This window comes from Poecilia reticulata, chromosome 10, assembly GCF_904066995.2.
Source record: "Poecilia reticulata chromosome 10, P_reticulata-male-v2, whole genome shotgun sequence".
Lineage (NCBI taxonomy): Eukaryota > Metazoa > Chordata > Actinopteri > Cyprinodontiformes > Poeciliidae > Poecilia > Poecilia reticulata.
This window is the reverse complement of record NC_088839.1, coordinates 21,869,815-21,894,040: the sequence shown is the minus strand read 5'-3', so window position 1 is coordinate 21,894,040 and position 24,226 is coordinate 21,869,815. Positions and strand designations below refer to the sequence as shown.

Here is a 24,226-nt window from a genome sequence, read left to right as displayed (position 1 = left end):
ACCTTTAGAGAAGATGTCACTCTAACATGCAACCTACAATTTAATTTGTCGAGTTTCTTCTTCTGGATTAAATTTCTTTGCTGGAAAAAAATAAACTCCAGTTCTTTTTAGAATTTAAAGTGGAGCACTTATTCCCTTGCTAAAACTCACCTTTTTGCATTAAGCAATTCACCTTTTTTTAAGTACAGCAGCTGTAAAACATTGTAGCAGGAAGACATCAGGACAAAACTGAAGTTCTCAAACATCTTCATGAATGCCTCAAAAACAATGGGGCCCAAGATTGTTGACCACAATATTTTAACAGGCTTGATGCAACACATTCATTAACACCTCTTGCAAGAAGGAATTGACTGTTACCAATAGAAATCCTCAGTTCTTGCTGGGTTTTTTTTTTTTTATATCAGAATTAAATAAGGCTAATGCTTCTATGTTCAGGAACGTGTTTTACTATCAGATGGTATGCTTTAACAATGCAATTCATTTCATTGAAACTTTAATAGTTTGTCAAACAAATCTCAGCGAATGCACAGCATTTAATATTTTAATATTACCCTCACTTTTCCCTTTCATCAAGAGCTAAATCTCTAAGTTGACCAATGAGCACCATGAGTCACTACTCTGTTGATCATAGATGTGACTCATGTTTACAAGTTTCCATTACCTTCATAAGCAAAGGTAATGGAAAAGAAAGGCTGTAGTGTGATTATTTTCACTATGTTGATAAACGTAAACACAAAGAAGAGATCGTTTATTCAAAAAAAAAAAAAACAGCCTCCTCCCATATCTGGGAGGAGGCTCCCATTCTGCTATAAAGCCACATAAAGCTTCATAATATGTTTACGAGATCTAAATAATCAGATACCTCCCCTGATAGACCCGAACAATGACGATCATACTTTATACACTTCTCCTCTTTCCAATTGGACGTGAGTATTGCTGTAAACATTAAATTATCTTGGCATTTTACATTGACGTTTATGTTCATTTAATTTGTCCTTCAGGATGCACACAAGAATATACAACAAAAACTGTTTCTGTTGGAGAAGATGTCACTCTAACATGCAGCCGGAGACATAATTCATCAGGTTTCCTCTTCTGGATGAAAGTTGTTGCTGGAAATTTGCCTGAAGTCTTAGGAGCAACTTATACTTTTGATAGCAACATTGCTAATTTTACACCTCACATCACAACAAAACAAGAACCAGGAACTTTTCTTCTCCACATAAAACAAACAGAGCTGAAAGACACAGCTTTTTACTACTGTGAGGAAATAATAGAGCTACAGAAATCCCTTTGGAATGTGACTTTTTTGAAAGTTAAAGGTAATTGGAACAATTATTCTCTAACTGATGATCAGCTTTCAGTTTTTAGAAGTTTCTCTGTAGGAAAAAATATAGGTTGCATGAATTAGTTCAATTTATTCCAGCGCATTTTATGCAGACTTGAAAATAATGTATTGTTCCGTTATACCTCTAAGGACCAGAAGCTGAAATTACCACTGTTGTTCAAGAGCTCCCATCGCTTCCAGTCCACCAAACAGACGCCGTGGCTCTTCAGTGTTTGGTCCAGTCTGAATCTGATGACCATACAAGTTCAGATCATCACAGTGTTCATTGGTTCAAAGCCAACGATGATGAATCTCATTCCACTAAACTTTATGTTCATGGAAAATCAAAAAGTAAATGTGAGAGGATTCCTGAGACCCCATCTGTGAGGAAATGTGTCCACAACTTTTCACTGAGCGATGTCGGCTCCTCTGATGCGGGAACGTATTACTGTGCCGTGGTCACTTGTGGGCACCTACTGTTTGGAAAAGGAACAAAACTGGAAATTGAAGGTATTATTACCAATGTGCGATTTAAACTTTTTCTTGTTCAGAAATTGTTTTGCAATGAAGCAAAAATACTCAATAATCAGAGTGAAATGTGTATCATAATTATGACTGAGCCTTAAAGTTAAGTCACAATCCTTGTTTTTGCTCAATATACCTTATTATTTTCTCCTTTAATTTTCAGGATCGTTATTTGTCTCTCATTCTCTTGGGACCATTATGTTCATTGTCCTGCTGTGTGCTGCTTTGACCATCACTGTGATAGTTATTGTCCGACTAAATCACACCAACAAGAAACTAAGGAGAGGCACCACTGGTATTAAAATGCAGTCACTATCTTGTCATTGCATAAATATACATATATATATATATAATTTATTTTTTCTTTCTTTCTGTTATTGACACAGAAGCTACTCCAGATTCTGAAATAGCTGTTGCTCAATATAGTCAGGCAGTAAGTTGGGTATATTCTGAGTTGAAAAGCAGATCTTGTGAGTTTTCTCCATCATCATGTTTTATTTTTTTCCTGCAGACAAATGAAGATAGTTTGATTTATTCTGTGCCAAATTTTGCAAAGAAAAAGGCTGAGCAAAAAGGAAAGAGAGGCGCAAAGGCAGCGGAGGGACAAATCATCTACGCTGGTGTCCGGACGTTGGGATATGAATAGTAGTGTCATCTAATTTACAGCCCGAAGAGGAACTTGATATATTATTCAAAACAATTCTAATTTCCTTCTGGATTGACATGAGTACATGTGAGAATCATTTTATACATTTAATTGGATAGTTTGACAAATTTTTGCTCTGCTTGTCCCTTTATTATATGTTAAGTCTGACAATTTACTGCTTTGTACTGTTGCGGCTGTGTCTGTGTGGCGACTATCTGCATTTTCATTTGCTGCCCTGAGAAACTGGGTCTCATAAAACCATAGAAAGAGATGTAGCAAATTTACAAGTTGCTTAATTAACAACAACTGCCACTGGCAACAATAAGAAAGAAACAAAGAAAGAAATAATGAAAGATTCCTAAGTGTTATAAGTTTAGACTACGGCAAAGAGAAATTTAAAAAAAGTAGTTTTTATGGTGTGAAAACCATTTACTACAAAAAATAAGTTTTAATTTTCCAAAAAAAAAAATACTTCTGAAACTCTTGTTGACTTTTTTAATGATTATTTAATTCTATGTTCCTAATATTTTAATATAGATGTTGTCTGAGTGTTTCTTGTTTGCAAGTGTTTTTGATGTGACTGCTACATTTTGCCTTACTGCACAGTACAAATAAGTTTATTCTTGAACCTAGAAAAGTTGACATGTAAAAAAGAAAAATAGCATGTTGTGTTGGCTCTGGTAATGTTTGTCTGTTTTATAGAGAAAATTTTAATGCCTGCTTCCTTAACATTACAGTAAAAAAATAAATAAATAAACATTAACTTTAAATTGCTTTGAAACTGCGAGGTGCATTATTGCCTTTAATAATAAACAATTTGTTAATGTTACAACTGATGAGATGAAACAAACTGACAGTTAATGGCAACAAAAACATAAGTTCTTTCTGGATTTGGAGGAGAATAAATATGAAGACAACCACAGGAGGTCAGTAAAACAGCTAGAACACACATAGAAACCATCTGGTTGCGAAAAGGTAGACGAAGCTATAAAAGACTGCAAGCTATTTCATGTCAATCCAGTGTCCAAGCGCTATTTTAAGCTCTTTAAAGGCGCTTTCCCAAAGAAGTCAACATGCTGCTCATATAATGACTTATTCATCTGAACAAGAGAAACGTGTTTTAAAAATATAATTTATCATACACTTATAATCACAGATTTTTCTTACTTATTTGGATAACAGCATCATGCAGTTGCTGCAGATTGTTTAGCTGTAAATATTTGATGTGAATATCCCTTTCCATATTTTCAATGGATTTGGAACTGATGACTACTTTTTACTACTGTGAGGAAATAATAAGCCAGTTCATTAAACGAGTTTGAGAGGCTTTGAACCTTGTCTCATGGTGCATCATACTGCTGATAGCAGCCATCAGAAGAAGTGCACACTGTGGTCATAGGAAATAGGAGATAGTTTAGTTGGTGCAACGGGTTTAAGTTTTCACAAAAAAGTTCAACAAAAGTTTATTTCCCAAACCATTTGACCACCAGACGCAGCCTGAACTGTTGGTACAAATCAGAATGGATCCATACCTTTGTATAATTTATGATGAAATCTGAAACTCTTATCAAATATCACAACTCAGGGAATATTTTTTTTAAACTGCTGTGGGTTCAGTTTGTGTTGAGCCTGTGTCAACCGAAGCCTCAGGTTCCTGTCTTAAGCTGACAGGAATAGCCCTTTTTGTGGTCCTCTACTGCTGTCACTCGTCTGGTTGAGTGTTTGGCTTGTTGTGTGTCAAGAAGAGGTTTTCTCCATACCTTGTTTCTTTTTTTTTGTCCATTCTTAGCAAACCCAATAAATGAGTTGTGTGTGAAAACCACAGTAGATCAGCAGTTCCTGCAATACTCAGAACAGCACTATGGTTTAACAGTTGAACTTCAGCAAGCTGGCTGCATGGCATGCAGGAATATTCATCTGGATACATGGGATGAGGATACCTGCAGAGAGAACCCAAAAAATGATGCTCAAATAAGGGCATATTAATTGAGCATATATTTTGCTCCAATAAAGAGATTGGCAGATTACTGCCATGTTATTGACTGATTCATTTAAATGCTGTTTAAAAAGCAATTAAATAGTTGTACATAGTAAATTGGCTGGTGAATGTAAAGAGTAATATCTCATTCTCAACATCAGTTTGTGTTGGCATATACGTTCAAGAAGCTAACCCGAGGAAGAATCTGGAAAAAATTATGCAAAATGTCTTCATAAGAACCCTTACTGTTATAAATTGAACTTGCAAAAAAAGTCTGAAGTGAAACAAAATATTAAAATAGTTGTGGTTTCAGTATGAGAGTGGCCGTTTCTTTTTGATGTCAGGAAATAACGGTTCAAAAGTGTTTCTTGGAAAGAGACAACACAAAGCGTTTTGTAACTTCTGCATTTGCTTTTTTTGGGGGGGAGGGGAGAGGCTGAGCAGTTTTACAAAGGAAATAGTTTCACTCTTAAGTTGGTATCACATGGGGTGTTATCATGTCATGTGTCCCCACGAAGAAACGTTACATGGATTTATAAGTGGGGAACTGAAGTGGGGAGCTTCATTCCTCCAACACTACTTTCATGTACTTCTGTATTGATTTGTACATATGCAGAGTATGTGTGTGTATTATGTTGTTTGTGTTTAACTGTGTCAGAACCGAATATGTTACTTCCTATCAATCCACCATTTCAATGTATTTTGTTTCATAAATTTAAAGAGCAACTGACTGATTGGGGAATTACATTCTAGCACTGCCCTGTAGGGGTTGGGAAATTACTAGCACACCTAATTATACCATAAGTTCCAACTACAGTTTCAAGCATCCAGCATCCTGAGGTGAGAAAAGCACGTGCAAAGCATAATTTCACTGATTCTGTAACCGTTGTGGTTTTGAATCCCGTGATGCTAATGCACTGTTATTTTCTTTTTAAGTTAAGATACATTGACAGGCAGGTTTATCTGGTATTTACATTTTATATGCTACAAATGCATATGAAGAAAAATTACAGACAAATCTATGGAACTTTTATAGGGGAGTTATTTTTCAACGTCATCATGTCATAAAACCATTTAAACAAAAATGGGTAATAACATTTTAACCAACAGCACAATATTTCATAGTGTATGAAAGAGAACTAGAGCCACAAAACAAAAAAACAAAAAACTATTTCTGACTTTTGATCTCAGAAGATTGAATAAAAAAATAAAAAAACTGAATTCTAATAGATATGTTTGCTTTACATTAAGAAAAAAATCTGTGAAATTGCAATGTTTTCAATGGCAAAAGCAAATGCCATTTTCTTTTCTTTTTTTTTTTTTAATAAAAAGGTTAATACTTTATGTCCAACAAGAAAGGGGCAGTTTTTTCAGTTTTTCTGAAATTATTTTAAACTAGTGTGTCATCCTATTGGTAAAGGATCTTGCAAAAAATAAATATGGTTGTTTTGACCCATTTTAAAACAGACGGCAAAACTGCAAAAAGCTGACATGCAGAAGGCGCCAGCATGACAGGAAATGAAGTTATAAAATCGGCTATCGTGCAGGTTCATCAAGCAGTTGGACATATCGCGTCCACCACGAACCACAAACAAGTCTCACTCAATCAGGATGATGCACATGTGGATTTTTTTGATTTTTCTTGATCAAGGAGGTAAGTACTATTCACGCTATTCGGTTAAAATTGTATCTTTGTTTTAATGCAAAAACAGCATTTTAAGCTTATTTTTTTCTGTAGAATATTTTGTTGCCCCATTTATGTATCATTTATGAGTTGGTCTTTGAGTATAGACAACTTTTCTGCTGAAATATTGTCATGTACGGGGATAAATTTACAATGAAATCTGTTTTTACTCGTTATTAACGATAATTATTTTTGGATTATGCAGATTCACTGTTTTCAGTGACCACAGGTCAGCTAGGTGAACCTGTGACCTTTACTTGTTGGCTTTCTAATTCGGACTACAGTAACACTCGAGTAAAGTGGTACAAACAGAGTAATGGAGATACTCTAAGACTGATAACAACCCTGATGAAGGCAACGACCCACCCATTATTTGAGCCAGGGTTTTCTCCCTCACGGTTTGCTGCAAACTATACCACATCCACGAGCACGTTGACTATCCTCAAACTTTTTAAAGAAGATGAAGCTCTGTATCACTGTGCAGTTTCTACCTGGAATACAGATGAGTGGTCCGGGACTTATTTGTCTTTGAAAGGTAATGCATTTTTATAAGATTCTTTGCATGTCTGAAAGAGGCAATTTCTCAAACAATTTCTGAACTCATTTTTACTCTCACATTTTCTAGACGTAAATACAAGATCATTAAACTACAGTGTTGTTCAGTGGCCAACAGTATCTGCCCCACTTCAGCCTGGAGGCTCTGTTACCCTCCAGTGTTCAGTCCTACCTCGTTCCCAGACTGGATCCTGTTCAAGTGAACGCAGGGTGTCCTGGTTTGGAGTCAGAAAAGACACTTTCCTCGGAAGCATCATCTACACAGATCAAAATGCATCTTACAGCTGTGACAAGAACCCTGACGCATCATCAAATTCAAAAAGTTGTGTTTATTACTTCTCAAAGAACGTCAGCTCTGATGATAGTGGGACTTACTACTGTGCACTGGCCGTGTGTGGGGAGATTATATTTGGAAATGGAACCAAACTTGAAATTGAAGTCAAAGGTAAGAGTATGATAGTTAATAAACCAAAATTAATTTTTGTGGATTACATACAATTATGTATGTATTACATACATAATTGTATGTAATACATACAATTATGTATGTATTACATAATTGTTTTCAATCACTGTTAAATAAAAGTAGTTTTTATGGGTTATATTTTTATATGTAAGATGGCTGCAGATGGCCAAATCATGGGCTGCTTCTGACGTGTTCTCTTGTGGCTGTAAGTGGGCTTGCCATTGTTATTACCATCATCAGGACAAAAGGGGATTTCTGGAACGGTAAGACACATTTTTGCAACTAAATTTGGAAGTATTGTAATGAAGGTTTGGTATTTGTTTATAATTTTTTTATTTAACCTGTGACTTTTCCTCTTGTATTTCACAGTTGATAATTGTCCACAAGGAAAGGTTGAAAAGCAGAAACTAAAGGTAATATTTTCAAAAAACATATATTATTTACTCCATCCATCCATTTTCTAACACCCTTGTCGGGGTTGGGAGGTGCTGGTACCTATCTCTAATCAACCTATATTATGTATTATAGCGTATATTATTTACTGACATACTTATATCCACCATTTCCATGCTAAACGATATGATTTGGGTTTCCGCTGATTCATAACAATTCACTGATTTGTGCCTTTTCAGCTCAGTTCAAATGTATTTAATCAACGACAGCACATTAAACAATGTTGCATGTTAACAACAGAGTAACCATCATTTTGTACATCGGTTTTCTAGGCACAGACTAATTTGCAAACCTAGTCCTTGGTTGGACCTTTTTTTAAAAGAGTGAAATTTAAATAACTTTTTATTCTTCGTAATGATATTATTAATATGATCACTACTAATGTGTGTGTCTTCAGTAGTTTTATTGGTTTTATGTCTGTCCATCTGTTTCAAGATGTATCGGTTATTGGTGTGAATTCTATGAAGTTGAATAAATGGCATTATTTAAATCTATCACTGGAATAAAAAAGTTGTCTTTTTTTACAGAAAGAAGAGGACACACTGATTTACTCTACTGTCGTCTTTAGTATAATAAAAAATACAAGTCAAGAAGGAAAAGATGCAAAAGCAGTAAAGAGGGAGAAGATCTATGGTGCTCTAAAACCATTCGGAGTGGAATAACAAGTCAATGCCTGAAGCTCTTTTAAATCACCATGAACCACAACCAGGAGGCCCAATACAGCCCTACTATCTCTCGTGACCACTAATACCACTAACTTTCAGTGCTGACTTTTGTATGTTTGTTTTTTAAAAATATTTTTCTGGCAGTAGTGGCCTTTATTTCACAGTAATTTGACAGAACAGGGGAAAGGACGACGACCGCATCAATGTCTGCAGCCTCTGAATGTGGGGAGCCCAATATAGCAATAGCGCCACGTAATGAAATTTTAAATCAAAACACTTAAATACACATTGTACTAGTCTGATCAAAATACTGATTTGTGAGCAGAGTTAGTTTTTGAAATCAAGGCAGTCTCAAACTGAATATTTTAAAAGATCCGTTCTTATAAAACTGATGGAGGAGGATGTGCCAAGTGTGAAAGTAGCAAGTAAATGTATCATATTATAGCTCTGTTTCCTGTTTTGTCTTCCTGTTTTTTTTCTTCTTCAGATTTAGTAAAGTGAAACCATAAAGAAGAAAGCTTCTGCTCCATGTGTGTCATTAAAGTGTTAAAATAAAATGTTATCAAAGTTTGCATGTTACTTTTTTTATACAATGAATGAATGAACCATATACTAAGGTTACTATTTACACTGACTGATTGTATTTGCAATTAAATTTTAATAAACAAAAGATATTTGTAATTTATGTTCAGCTTTTTCAGACATTTTATCCAATGTATGAAAAATGTCTCTGTTATCAATAAGGTCAGTGCATGAAGTCATAGGATCTGCAAAGGCCAGCATGACACCTTAGGTTCTTTTCCCAACTTCTCTATAGAAATATAGAATATATTTATTTTTACGTTCATCTGACAATATAAAACAATAATATAAAGATGTAAATGCATGAATGATGTTTTTTATTTAGTATTTTTTTTATATGAGCAGCTTTAATAACAGATTCACGCAAGATGCATCTGATCTATTTTCAAATATTCCAATAATACCCAAAGGACTTTTAAACAGTTACCAGTGCAAGTTTTCATGCACAATATTACTCATTTTGGGGTTTGGTAATACGGGAAATGGGTAAAATACTCATGTTCACACAAACACATCAGCTGTCACTTCATAGTGCAAAACAAAGGCTCTTTATCAAATGTATGCCAAAGTAAGTTTACATATTTTACATTTTACAGTAAAAAGTACAAATGGCTCAATTTTATTGTGAACCCTTTATTGTAAACAATTTCTGTACAAAGACATTTTATATTTAATCATGTAAGAAATGTTTGCAAAAAGCAAAACTTAAATAGTCAAATCTATGAAACTTTAAAACCAACAAATGCACAATGTTAATTTGTCAGTCATGTAAGCATGTTGTGTCCAAGCTCTACACACACAGGTCCTGCTCTAAGACATTTCATGCAGTGTGGGATGACCTCCTCTCACAGCTGAGTACACACACTCTGGTGGTGATTCTATCCTCTTCTTCATGCCTTTTGTCTTCCTTGTGGCGAAATTAAGAGCTACATAATTGGCTTCATCTCCACGAGCGCCCTGCAAATAATAATTTAATATTATTTACTATTAATATGCACATTTGGCTACAGGTAAGTTTTCAATCTTTGTCAAATCACACCCTAAAGTTGGGTATTGCCATTTTGTCTATTCCTACGTCTTTTGCGTTAGTTTTGCTACAACTGCTTTTCAACCAGTCAAACATAATTTACATTTTTTTGGTCCTGATCCCTGTTTGGGCTTGATGACTTGAAATATCATCTGGATGTATCATAATATCTAGACCACATTAAAGCAAAAGTAAATTACTTGGATATTATTTATTGAACTAATAAATGCACATTTTGTAGAAGCAGAGCAGAGTACATTATAGAAATCACTGATCTTTAACAGGAACAAACTCCTGCTTGGTTGACGCAAATCAACCCATGATGAACAGCACATTTTAATAACCAAAACTTTTAGAAAAAAAAAAAAAAAAACACCACAACTATGAAGGTACAAAATGACAAATACGTGCAAACCAGTTGTCTGTACTTTCAATAATTCATTGTTTTTTATAATCCCATCTCACTAGCTCACCATAAAGTTTACAATTAAAATGAATCAATAATATAGACCTTCATTGTTGGGTAATTAGAAAATTACCCAACAATTATAAAGAAAATGTAAAATATTTTATAATAGTTATAAATTTGACAAGCCTGCTGTATCAGACAGGTATGTGAGAATTCTGCTGAATTGGGATAAGTGACAATAAATGTATTCTTTTTTAAATTTGGTGCAATGTGGCAATAAGAGTCTCACTGTGTCTGTTGCCCGGTCCCTCGATGAATTGGGTCGTCCAGATGGGCCTGTATCTGCCCCTGTCAACAAAAAGTAAAACTGTCAGGAAGAGCTGAAATTAAAACTTAAATATGTGCAAAATTAGCCTTTTATTACTAAACTGGCATTTTAGGATTTATTGCAAAAGCAGAATTCTGTTTTTATAATAAAAGAGTACTGCTTTTAATGCAAAAAAATAAAAAATAAAAATAAAATTCCACTTTTGTAATAAACTGAATGAATGGTGTTTTTTCTAAATGCATATTAAATGTATATTTGCATGATTTTGGCTGCAACAATAGTTTTTCACATATTTTTCTATTTAAAAACAACACAAGAACCACACCACAGCAAGCAAAACAGAGGAATACATGCTGAAATCTACATGTAGTTACCATTCTTCCTTTACCATCTATCCTTATCTGTCTGGACAAACAGCGAGATAGATATATAGATATAGATAAAAACTATCATTGTCCTTTCTTATGTATGTATATGTAAGTACAAGATTCAGCTGAAGCTATTTTGGACTGCTCTAGTTGTAGCTGGCTTAGATTGTTGAACGCTAAAACTAGATCTCTACATGTGGTATGAATGATTCATGAAAACCACATTATGAAGGGGTTGCTAGAGCTATATGTGCAAGCGCAGAGGAACCTATACACGAAACCTTGGCATATAAGCAATCTATACATGTGCATCAAAGGGATAATTAATTTTTTTAATTAAAATATACAACTGGTTTTTAGAAGCAACAGATATGGTCTGAAATCCATCTTTTGCCATGAAACTGGAAGGATCATATTTTATAAAACCCAGAAGAGTTTATTTTAACATGTACCTATAGCCAAATGCAATGGAAGTACATGTGCTGTCAAACATTACTGCTTTCAATACATTGCTGTACTAAACCTCAATCTGTGTTGAACCATCAAATAAATAGTTCATTTTTAGTTGCAAATTCAGTTAATAAGTCCATCATACTTGTAAATTCAAACGTTTTCCTTCTCTAAACTTTTTACAAATATTCTGTACACACTTAACACTAAGAAGCTGCTGATTTCATACTTTTTTTCAGAGAGAAAAAAGTAAGAATTAGAAAGAATTAGAAACTCGTGCTAAACCTGATCCACTACAGTGGCATTTCTTAAAGGAAAAATACGTCCTTCAGCTATAACTGTGAGAATTTTTGTATTGCATCAAAATAGGAAAGAAGAAATTTATGCATAATTTATCATAGAGTGCTGAGTAAAAACTTGAAATAGATGTAGCATACATTTGTATATGCTTGAATTTAAATAAAAAATGATTCATGATCTCATGTACCTTTAACTTTGGAACAGTTCTATATATCAAACCTACCTTCACAATGTTCAACAAGTGTTAGTTTTATGTAGACAATAAGAGCAGCGATTAGAGTCACGCAGCACGCCAGCAGCACACTAAGTACAAGAACAGATGGACTGAGATGTGAACCTGAGGGAACAAAAAAGTCAAAGAAGAAACTTTTAGTCTTGTATTTATTAGTAATAATTACAGTTAGTTACTCCAAACACTGAGATCAAAAAGTTCATGTTTAATGTTCAATAATTAAGTAAGTTGAGTAAAGTTAAGCTGGATATAAATACACCATATTGTTTAAGTGTGAAATTATGAATTGAGAAAAAAAGGAAAATTGTGTATTTGTCCAAGGTATTTGGTTTTTGTTTTAAACCAAACAAAGCTATTCTAATTTGACCCAGCAGAAACACGGTTGAGAAAAAACAATTCAGTAAAAAAAAGTTTCAGCACCCGATAATCTAAATAATCAATTTGTGTTTGTTTTTTTTTTCAGATGAACTATATTAATGGTAAACACTAAAATGTTATATAAATCTGTATTTATTTCAAAGACAATTTTCATTTTCATAACACAACTTTTAGCTGTTTATTGACTGACTATCTATAATTTGTATGTAGCATACGTGTTATGTAGTCTCACTATGAAAACAGTACTTTTTGAAAAATAAATAGAATTTATTGGACTTACTCATCTGTACTTTTGATCCTTCTCCAAACAGGATCTTCCCACATGAGAGCACAGCGCAGTAATATATTCCAGTATCTGAGGACGTCTGTATAGTTTTTGACAGCTGGTAATCACAGCTCCTTTGCTGAGCATCACAGCTGCTTTTGTTGGCGTAAATAAAGCTTGAATGGGAGGCTCCGAATCCGACTCTGAACCAGTACACATTGTTTTCAGCTGGACATTGACCAGAGATTACAGAAGTGTTGGAAAGAAGAGAACAGTTTAGATTAACCGTGTCCCCGTCCTGGACTGATGTCGTCTCTGGGGTTTGTCTGACATGAGTCAGTGTTCGACTGTTATGATCTAGTGCAGGGAAAATAAACAGATTGTTAATAAAGACTATTATATGAAAATCTTGTCTGACCTCTTTGATCTCTTTGAATAACAACAGAACTTACAGTTTACGGCCAAGTATACCCCTGCAGCAAAACGTTGAAAATAAGCAGTCCCACCTTGACAGAAATATGTTGCTTCATCCTCTTTAATGATATCCTTGATAGTCAGAGAGCACTGAGAATCCTCCGCTGTTAAATTAAAGCGATTGTTGTTAAATTGTTCACTCAGTTTTTGTTCAGTCAAGCTTCCCGTAGCAACTGTCTGGAGCATATGTCCAAGCGGCTGCTTGTACCAGTAGAAGAATTTGCGCTCCGTCTTTGAAACTGGACAATGCAGAGTAACACTCCCACCAACTTCAACCAGTTTCAAAGGGATCTGATGAGGAATCTCATTAGTTTGACTCAGGGCTGAAAAAAGAATGAAGATGATTAAAAATGTTAAATAAAGCCCATTGCATAACTTTACACTGCTTAGCTATATTGAAAAGTAAACTCCTCCACATTTGTGAACATACTGAATAAAAGTGGTACTTACAGGACATAGCGAGAAAAAACAGAGCAGATAGTATTTTGGCCATTGTGATAAATAAACAAACAAACATAAAAAAAAAGAAACACACCAGTCTAACACAACTGATCCCTTCCTCACTAAATGAAGTTTTAGCCTCATGATCTTCAATGTATTCAAAAGGGCAAATAGTTCTGATTGGCTAAAAAGATAGAAGTGCACTCCCTTCAAAAGTAAGCCAATCTATTTTTGATAGAAAACAAAAAGAGAAATAAAGGCACTATCTCAGTTTTCATAGATAGTTATTTTAAATATATATAGATGTTTACTCCTAAAATGAACCTTAAAAATCTTCATAGAATATATGTAGATATGACCATAATTTCTTGATCTATAATCAAACTTTACACCCATTTGTAATGGAAGTGACTGTTGTTGTGGTATATGTTATTAAAAGCTTAAAAGGAGGATGTGACTCACATCTCAAAAGGGTCAAAAACATTCATTATTTTCTAAGGCACTTCACTTCTAATACAGCTAATCTTTTGTTCATATTAGATCATATTATTATTCAGATCATAGTAGACAAACCAGAACACAAATCAAGGCAAATATGACACGTGAGGTTCCTCAAGGCTCCATGTTGGGGTGCTCTCATTCAGTAATTTTGTGATCCCACTATTTTAGAACATAGAGTATCACATCATCCAACACATATTTTGATGGTCGATAGTTTTTCAACTTAGCACATGCATGATTCATTTGCAGTGTGAACACAGAATGGAATGGTTCTTTGACTATAGGCAGTGTATACTGCAGAACAACTGTGAGACTGACTACAGCGGTGGGTGCAGCAGGGGCTCAAACCAGCACTTTCTGCTCACTCAAGACAGTTGGTACAGAGCAATTGGTGCTTTCACAAGTCTTAATGAACAGAGTAAAGTCACTAGTCTCTTTTTTGAAAATAAAAAAAGTTATTAATAGGGACTGAAAGTTGATCAATATAGCAACAAACTAGATTACTTGGCAACAGTGCTTTCCCTCATCCTGACCACACTTCCTGCTCATCCCCACATTTGTCCAAACTTGTCTCTTCACTTTGGTGAAATTTTTCAAAATCAGGGCTGGAGTTGTGTTGTTACATTGGATTTAGTTTCACTTTAATCATCTAAAAGATAGCATTTCTATTAAAATAAACTTTCCATATTAACAAAAATCTGCATCCTTTATTAGTTCCACCCTATGGAGAGGAGCAGATGTTGGTCAAATGTAAATAAATGAAGGTGCTAATTCAGTTTTATCTCTACAGTGTGGATGAGTGATGGTGTGGCTTTGAGAAAAAACGGGATAACATAATTTAATCTCCAGCTAAACCAAGCTACTCCACAATACATTATCATGGTATCGTAGTAGGTATCAGTGTTCATTGAACATTGCGATTTTTTTCACTATGTGGTTTTTTTCTGCGTGTGTAATTTTCAAGGTGCTAGAAAATGTTTGGAGGAAACAAATGGTAACCTGAATGTCACAGAAGGAAAATAAAAACTGTGTTCTTCAGATACTCTCTTCTTTAATATTGGATGTCAAAGGCTGTTACAGAATAATAATACCGTACATTTTATGATACATTTTATTTAAAGCATCTTCCAAAACACTCAAGGACACTATGGCAACAAGATACAAACAACACAACAATAAACCAAACAACCATGAGAAAATTACATAAATCAAACATTACAGAAAATGCTTTGAGGAGCAATGTACTTTCTTTGACTAATTGAATTATAATAATTATAGAAATACATCTAACTTATAAAGCCATTTTACGACACTCAGGAAAACCAGACAGCTCAGAAGTAGTTTGACCAACAGGGGGCGCTCAGTCTGTGTTCAACACATTGGATTTAAAGCACAAGATGATCCAGTAGCCATAAAGTGCAGCAGAAGGAAAACAAGACGGTTGTTCCAGGGTACATTTTTATTTATCCACCATGGCACTAAAGTCTACTATCTCACTTCTAATGTACGCAATGTATATAACAAGGATCTAATAATATGTGACGGGATTTGTAAAACTAGCTACTTTGACATTTTCCTTGCTTTTATGGAGTAACAAATATTAGGTTGAACTGGTTGCAGAAATATTTGTCAATTTTATGTCAATTAGGAATCAAAACCTGTTCTGGTGTGAAAGACTTTACATACTTTGTACTTTTAAAATGCTTAATTATGTGTATTCCATGTTTGAACCACTGTTCGTATTGTGAATTAAGAAACTGACAGGCTGGAACTGCTACTACTAAAAATGTACCTTATATGTACGAAAGTATTACATGCATTCCACCATTGCAACATAAAAGTAGCATGAACAAATATTTACAGTATTTAAACAGCATGTATAATAATTATATAAATATTTAAAAAAACTTCAGATGAATGTCTTTTCAACTGTATTTGCTTGTTAAAAATAATGAAATAATTCAGAAAAAAATAAACACAGATAATTCTATGAAAATTTGTACATCATTAGGTAATATTATAGAAAGAAAGATAATACAGTGGAGAGTGAGTCTCACTGTAAAAAGTTCCTGTTTTCTTCTTTACAAAGCTGACCACAAAGAAAGTTTACAGGAAATGTTTTGAGTATTTTGTACATGTAGAAGAACAGATATTCACTTCTCAAAAATTCCAGTCAGTACTTGTTGATAGACGATAATGGCTCCATTTCTTTCTTCTTGCAGTGTAGAAAAACTCAGTCAGCAGATTCCAATTTGGATCCTTAAAACAATTGTTTCAAGAAATATCAGATCTGGAGACCAAATAACATGAAATATATTTCATATGACTAAATGTGAGTTTTCAAAATATAGCAAAAAAGAATTGCAAATGTTGTGTAAGCAAATGAATACACTTGAGTGTGGACATGCTTGTGTTACTACATGCCGTGTCAGTTGAACAAATTAGTAAAAGAACAGTAGAAATATTCTAAATTGATGTAACCTCAAATGTTTCTTTCTTTTTTTTTTCTTTTTTTTTGGCTAATTCTCAAAGAATTCAGCAGATGTTTTGTGATATTCTACCAGCATAAATTAAAGGTTTTGTAATAAAATGAAATAAATAACAGAATAATCTTACCTTTAATCTCTGGAGAATATAAGAATTGAAATCACAATCACACAAATACCCAACAGCACACCCAAGACAATGAGAACAGGTTCCATAGGTTTACCTTGCAAAAGAGATACATACATACATTGTTAAACAAATTAATACATATCAGATGTTATTTGTTAAGATTCCATTCAATTATTAAATGTGTTTCTGACAAGCAAATTTACTTGCATAAGGAATTGTTAATAAATACATTTTTGGTCAATTAAACAGATTTTATTTCTAAGATTACGCTAACTATTAATCTATAGCAATGTAAAAATAAAATGGTGTGTGATTATACTTTTTTGTTCCGCAGGAAAGTACATACGTAAAAGTGTAGATTCATCAACTCTAAGAAGGGAAATGTACAGAACGATCTAGAAGTTATGATGTGACACAGACATTGATACTTCACATCACAGAATTTAAAGTGATGATGAAAGTTTGTATAAAAAAAGCAAATTTTTTCAAAAGCAAAAAACATAAAAAATTAACCAATGTTAATATTAGTTTATCTCAATTGCTCATTGACAGCTGTCTCAGTCTTCAGTCTGACCTGATAGAACAGAATGAAACTGTAAGAAAACAATTCAGTTAGTGCTTCAAAGTGCATCTAATTTAGCATACATACTTGTCTCTACTGTAGTTCCTTCTCCAAACAGGATCTTTCCACATGTGACCACAGCACAGTAATATATTCCAGTATCTGAGGAGTTCTGTATAGTTTTAGACAGCTGGAAGACACAGCTACTATTACCACTCCTGTTCTTCTGAGTGTAAATAAAGCTCAGGTGGGATTCTCCAAATCCAGCTCTGAACCAGTACACATTGTAATCAGATGGATTATGATTAATGTTTTCTCTACTGCTGGAGAGAAGAGAACAGTGGAGATTAGCTGTGTCTCCCTCCTGAACTGATGTTGTTTCTGGAGTTTGTCTGACATGGGTCAGTGTTCGACTTCTGCAATCTAGAGTGCAATAAAAATAAACAGATTGTTAGACGATTACATGGAAATCTTGTCTGACATGAAACGATCTGTTTGACGTAACATAACAGAGCTTACCGTTTACGACCAAGTAGATTCCTGTAGCAAAACTCTGAAAATAAGCAGTCCCACTTTGACAGAAATATGTTGCTTCATCCTCTTTAATGATATCCTTGATAGTAAGAGAGTATTGAGAATCTCCTGGTGTAAATTTAAAGCGATTGTTGTTAAATTGTTCACTGAGTTTCTGTTCGCCTAAAATTGATGTAGCAACTGTCTGGAGCATGTGTCCAAGCGGCTGCTTGTACCAGTAGAAGAAGTCGCCTTCATTGTTTGAACGTGGACAATGAAGAGTAACATTCCCACCAACTTCAACCTCTTTCAAAGGGATCTGATGAGGAACCTCATTAGTTTGAGTCAGAGCTAAAAACAGAGGAAAATTTTAAATTAGTCATGAGACAATTTACAGAGAAGCTCTAATTTATTAAACTATGTTATGTAAGGCTGAATACTTACATGCTGCAGTCAGAAGAATCAAAGCAGACAGTTTTCTAATCATTGTGGCAAAATGCATTTTGCAGAACTGACACCTTACTACTCAAATGAAGGTTTACTCACAATATCTTCAAAGTCTGTAGAGTGAAAATTGTTGTGATTGGCTGAAATGTGTAGAGTGCACTCCCTCTAACGTCCCTCTAATACAATGTCTACATTTTGTAACAGCCTACATGGGTTTCTCAAACATCCCTTAATGATCAGCATTACATTGCTCTTTATTCAAATATCAATTGAATATAGTGGTTGATAATGATTTTATGTGCAGGTTTAGTTTTTAATTGTGACAGTTTCTCAACACGATGTGGTTTTCTGTCTAAATAAAACAGAAATATGAATTAATTAAATTGTAAAGTGATAGCATGTAGTATTTAGATTATTTGATACTGAAAAGAAGATTGATTTATCCCTACATTGAAACTGAAAGTGAACCTGGTAAATTCTTAAGATAGATATAAAGTTTAACCAAAGATTAAGGAGATTCAGTTAAAGATTCATCATGGGATTGTTGGGTTCAGACTTGAGAGAACCTGAAAAATTCTATTCTGTTTGAGTTGTTGGCAGAGGACAGATAGTGAAAAGGGAAAAGGTCTGCTTGGCTAAGAGCTTCTCAGTTTGTATTTTTGTTTTGTGTTTGGAGGGTTCTTCCAAATGCACAGCTCCAGGAAGGGCTTGGCGACAGAGTTGGGCAAGAAGAGCAAAGGAAATAGACCACTAGGCTCATCTCAAAACATGCGAGTCAACATAGAGAAATCCTGAGGGTCAGTCACGGATGGATGGATGGATGGATGGATGGATGGATGGATGGATGGATGGATGGATGGATGGATGGATGGATGGATGGATGGATGGATGGATGGATGGATGGATGGATGGATGGATGGATGGAATAAGGTTGTTGCAGGTTGCCTGGGAAATACTTTATTGTTGATAGAAACATGCAATGTTTTCACAGTGCACTACTGAACAATGAGAAATCTTTTTGTCAACAATTTTTATACAACAGTTGTTTTTTATACCATCATCCAATTCTATGAGAAAACGTTTGCAGAAAGCATGGTTTACAATATTTTAGTAGTAAAATCTGCAGAGCTGCAAAACCAACAAATGCACACTATTAATTTGTTGTCAGTCATGTAAGCATGTTGTATCCAAGCTCTACCACACAGGTCCTGCTCTAAGACGTTTCACGCAGTGTGGGATGACTTCCTCTCACAGCTGAGTACACACACTCTGGTGGTGATTCTGTTCTCTTCTTCATGCCTTTTGTCTTCCTTGTGGCGAAATTAAGAGCTACATAATTGGCTTCATCTCCAAGAGTGTCCTGCAAATAATAATTATTTTGCATTACTTATTATAATAATGCACATTATTAATGTCATGTTCCGAGCTTCCCCAATTCATACGCCCATTTTGAGTAGCGCCATTTTGTCAAATCCTACTTCCACTTTGTTACTTCACACAAACCATTTCAAATGTATAGACACACCATATAGTGATGGTTTCTTTTTTTTGTTGTTGTTGGTGTGGTTTGGTATTTTGTTGAATTATGGCGATCGTGTATCAGTCGGACATGTACTGTAATTTAATTTTACCATAACTGAAATATGCAATTCATTCTGATTTAATTTGGTTCTGATCCTTGTTTGGGAAGGATGATCTGAAATACCATCATCCATTTCTATGAGAAAAAGTCCATAATGTCTAGATTTCAGTGAATGACCCAGATGTTATATTGAACTAATAATGAACATTTTGTAGTAGAACGGCAGGGATCCATTGTATAAATCACTGATTCTTGATCAATACCAATCCCAAGGTAGGAAACACTGTTTTGCATCCAAAAACATCAGGTAAGAAACAACCAAAACTATAAAAGTACAAAAAGGCAAAGGTGTGCAGTAACCAATGCCCTGTAAAGTTTTTTTATAACACTGTCACACTTGCTCACCATGAAGTTTACAATCAAAATGAATCAGTAATATCCTCATTGTGGTATATAGACTAATTTTACAACTTAATACCATTAGGAAGAAAATTTAAAATATTTTTAAATAACTGTAAATTTGATACATCACCTGTCACAGACAGGAAAACCTGAACTGTCCTGAAAAATTACAATAGATGCATTCTTCTTTAAATTTGATGCAATGTGGCAATCAGACTTACTTTGTCACTTGGTTGGTTTCCCAACGTCTTCTGTTGTCCAGACGGGCCTATAACAGACATAAAGCTGTCAGAATGAACTAAGATTAAAACTAAGATTCCCTAAATTGTACAAAATCAGCCTTTCATCAGAATTTATCGCAAAAGTAGTGTTCTATGAATATACAAGTGATTTTTGTTTTTTCCTTTTTGGCTTTGTACAATGTCATCTGTAGCAAATCACTCTTTCAGTTTTACAAAATATATTAATGTGATTATAAAAAAAGATATATGTACACGTATGCAGGCACACACTTACACACGCACACACACATACAAATGAAAAAGGAAGGTTCATAATTAAAACCCAGATCTATCTAGCAAAACACAATATATGTGCACACGCTGTCACACATTGCTGCCCTCAACCGTAGACTCCAGTACTAAACCCAGGTATTCTACCACAAGGAAAATAGGTTGCAAATTCAGTTGCAAAGACTATCATATCTCTAAATATAAATATTTCCCTTCTCTAAAGCTTCACAATATTCTAAACCTACTTAACACTAATGCAGCCGTTGATTTTCTGATTATAGTTTTATCATAGAGCGAATCGGGTCAGGCTACATCACATCCACTACAGCTACCTTTCTTAAAGGATAAAGATTTTTAGCTTTAACTTTCAAATAGAAAATTTATATTGTATCAAAATGATTGCACAAGTTCATAAAATAGGAGAGAAGAAATTAATACATATGTCATGCTAAATAGACACTTGAAATAGTTCTAATTTGCATTTGAATATGCTTTAATTTAAACGAACCTTGAATACCCTGATAGAAATAACTCAAAATCTCATATACCTTTGTTTTTGTTCTGTATTTGACAAACCTACCTTCAAAATGTCCAAAAACTTTTTGTTTTATGTAGATAATAAGATAAATAATTAGCGTCACACAGCACGCCAACAGCACACTAAGTACAATAACAGCTGGATTGAATTGTGAACCTGAAGGAACAAAAAGACAAAGAAGAGACTTTTAGTAGTGCATGTATTAGTAATAATTACATTGAGTTATTTCAAACATTCTGAGATCAAATGGTTCATAATTAATGTTCAGTTAACTAAGTCGAGGAAATTAAGTTGGACATAAATATATCATATCAGCGAGGTGTGAAGTCATTAGTAGACAGGAGTAAAAAAGGGGAATTGTTTGTCCTGAGAATTTTGCTTTTACTTTCAACCAAGAAAATAATTTCTAATATGAATAAGAAATCCTATTATATTAGGCAGGGATGAAAGAAAAAGCATGTTTCAGGAAACTAATTTTGTCAGACGTTTAACAAGAATTTGTCTGCATCAGATATTCTAAATAACTTTTTTGGACATTACCTCAAAATGCATTTGATTGATTATACATACTCATCTCTACTGTAGTTCCTTTTCCAAACAGGATCTTTCCACATGTGACCACAGCACAGTAATATATTCCAGTATCTGAGGAGTTCTGTATAGTTTTAGACAGCTGGAAGACACAGCTACTATTATCACTCCTGTTCTTCTGAGTGTAAATAAAGCTCAGGTGGGATTCTCCAAATCCAGCTCTGAACCAGTACACATTGTAATCAGACGGATTATGATTAATGTTTTCTCTACTGCTGGAGAGAAGAGAACAGTGGAGATTAGCTGTGTCTCCCTCATGGACTGATGTTGTTTCTGGAGTTTGTCTGACATGGGTCAGTGTTCGACTTTTACAATCTAGAGTGCAATAAAAATAAACAAAGTGTTAGACGATTACATGGAAATCTTGTCTGACATAAGATTAGATGTATGTTGTAACGTAACAGAGCTTACCTTTTACAACCAAGTAGATTCCTGTAGCAAAACTCTGAAAATAAGCAGTCCCACTTTGACAGAAATATGTTGCTTCATCCTCTTTAATGATATCCTTGATAGTAAGAGAGTATTGAGAATCTCCTGGTGTAAATTTAAAGCGATTGTTGTTAAATTGTTCACTGAGTTTCTGTTCGCCTAAAATTGATGTAGCAACTGTCTGGAGCATGTGTCCAAGCGGCTGCTTGTACCAGTAGAAGAAGTCGCCTTCATTGTTTGAACGTGGACAATGAAGAGTAACATTCCCACCAACTTCAACCTCTTTCAAAGGGATCTGATGAGGAACCTCATTAGTTTGAGTCAGAGCTAAAAAGAGAGAGAGAGAGAACAAGATAATTAAAACTGTTTAATGAATCCAATCACATAGTTTTACAAAGCTTAACTCAAATGAACAAATACATTCCTCTTCATATTTTCTATCAAGTATGAACATACTGAATAAAAGTGATACTTACAAGCTATAGTGAGAACAACGAGAGCAGACAGTCTTTTGGTCATTGTGGCATCAAAAAATAAACAAAAAACACTAGTCTAACACTGACGATTCCTTCCTCTCTAAATGAAGGTTTAGTCTCACGTCTTCAATGTGTTCAAGGGGCAAATTGTTCTGATTGGCTGAAAGGTTGGAAGAGCACACCCTCGGAAAATAAGCCAATCTGTGACTGAATTTAGTAAAACTGAGGTGAAACAATTTTTAGAAAACACAAACATCCTAAGCAATTTGTGAATTTTGATGGAAAACTAAAAGACAAATAAATTTAAGGCACTACCCAAACTTCTACCAAAAATCATTTTAAATAATTGGTAACACTATTTGAAGGGAGGGTGAATAAGACTGACATGACGCTGTCATAAACACCTGTCGTGAACATGAATAAGCCTTCATGAATATTTATGACTGTTGTTATAAAGCGTAATTCGGTAAATTATGACACTTTTAATTATTCAAAATGTCTTTGTTATGACAACTTCACATTAACCAATAAATCATTACTGATTTTAATTTGTTATAAAAGTATTACTGATTGCACTTTAAAAATTAGGTAACTTTATTTTATTAAAGGTAAAGTTTAAACAGTAATGATTTCTTGATGTTATGTCATGTTTATGAAAGTGTCATTACAGTCTTATTCACCCCCCGTAAAATAAAATGTTGTCAGTAGATTTCAAAGTAGTCTGAGATTTACACTGAACATAAACCCATTACAGGTATCTTCTTGATTATTTTTGCCATAATGTACCTCAAATATTTTCATAAAGCACAAATTATTATTATTATTATTATTATTATTTTTTAACATGGTCTTAATGTCTGGACCTCTAGATAAACTATGGCAATGGCTCTTTTCTTGTTGACTTTATAAACTGAGCTTAAAATCAAAGCTAAAAAGAATGAAACTCATATCTAACAAAATTAGAAAAGTAATTTTTACAAGTATTCCCTGATTTTTTTAAATTCATTTCACTCAGTACATCTACTCTCTTGTCCCATTAAAGTAGTTGTCTTCATAGAATCTGGAAATTATTCTCAGCTGGTCACATCAACAAAACTGGTGGCCATTTCACAAAAAAGACACGACACTTGCAAAATGATTAACCCTGCTGACAAACCAGGGTGAGAATTAACTCTTCTAATAAAACTGTAGGTTATGATTCTCAAAAGCTGCTTTAATGTCCAGTAATTGATTGTAACATATTGGCAAATATGGGAGAAGATGGTTGTATTGGTCTGCACTGTGTTAAAACTGGTTCAGGTTACATTAGACAAACCAGAACACAAATCAAGACAAAATATTACATGTGGGGTACCTCAAGGGGAGCTTTTATTTAGCATTTATTTGATCCTACAACTTCAGGACAAAGGGTGCCGCTGGCGTTTCAGGAAATAAAAGCAAGCTTAAAGACGAACGGTGGCATTTTGCAGTTTTCAGGCACGATCAGGCAGTAAATGCGTGACAC

General features: G+C 34.3%; 3 protein-coding genes and 1 long non-coding RNA gene across 4 annotated transcripts; 1 reads left to right on the top strand and 3 right to left on the bottom strand.

The window, feature by feature from the left end:
* The first annotated feature begins 5,835 nt into the window (after positions 1–5,835).
* On the top strand, positions 5,836–8,869 carry LOC103471478 (uncharacterized). Its single transcript, XM_008420507.3, has 6 exons — positions 5,836–6,130; positions 6,366–6,695; positions 6,786–7,160; positions 7,334–7,444; positions 7,551–7,594; positions 8,162–8,869. Exons 1-6 carry the CDS (start codon positions 6,088–6,090, stop codon positions 8,294–8,296), a joined length of 1,038 nt encoding a protein of 345 aa, XP_008418729.1. The 5' UTR covers positions 5,836–6,087; the 3' UTR covers positions 8,297–8,869.
* A 210-nt stretch (positions 8,870–9,079) lies between these two features.
* Positions 9,080–12,120, bottom strand: LOC108166626 (uncharacterized). The gene is made up of 3 exons (XR_014089227.1): positions 11,987–12,120; positions 10,607–10,665; positions 9,080–9,838 (listed from the first exon to the last, which is right to left on the bottom strand). It is a non-coding gene; the product is annotated as an uncharacterized LOC108166626 (long non-coding RNA).
* A 2,929-nt stretch (positions 12,121–15,049) lies between these two features.
* Positions 15,050–18,112, bottom strand: LOC145553243 (uncharacterized; the record flags this gene model as incomplete). Its single annotated transcript, XM_081612034.1, has 4 exons — positions 15,050–16,313; positions 16,671–16,764; positions 17,320–17,655; positions 17,752–18,112. Coding segments are annotated over 3 exons (789 nt in total), but the record flags the coding sequence as incomplete, so codon positions are not given.
* On the bottom strand, positions 18,021–22,809 carry LOC108166625 (uncharacterized). Its single transcript, XM_081611906.1, has 6 exons — positions 22,723–22,809; positions 22,229–22,573; positions 21,797–22,132; positions 21,269–21,382; positions 20,398–20,444; positions 18,021–19,552 (listed from the first exon to the last, which is right to left on the bottom strand). Exons 1-6 carry the CDS (start codon positions 22,763–22,765, stop codon positions 19,406–19,408), a joined length of 1,032 nt encoding a protein of 343 aa, XP_081468032.1. The 5' UTR covers positions 22,766–22,809; the 3' UTR covers positions 18,021–19,405.
* Between the last annotated feature and the right edge of the window lie 1,417 nt (positions 22,810–24,226).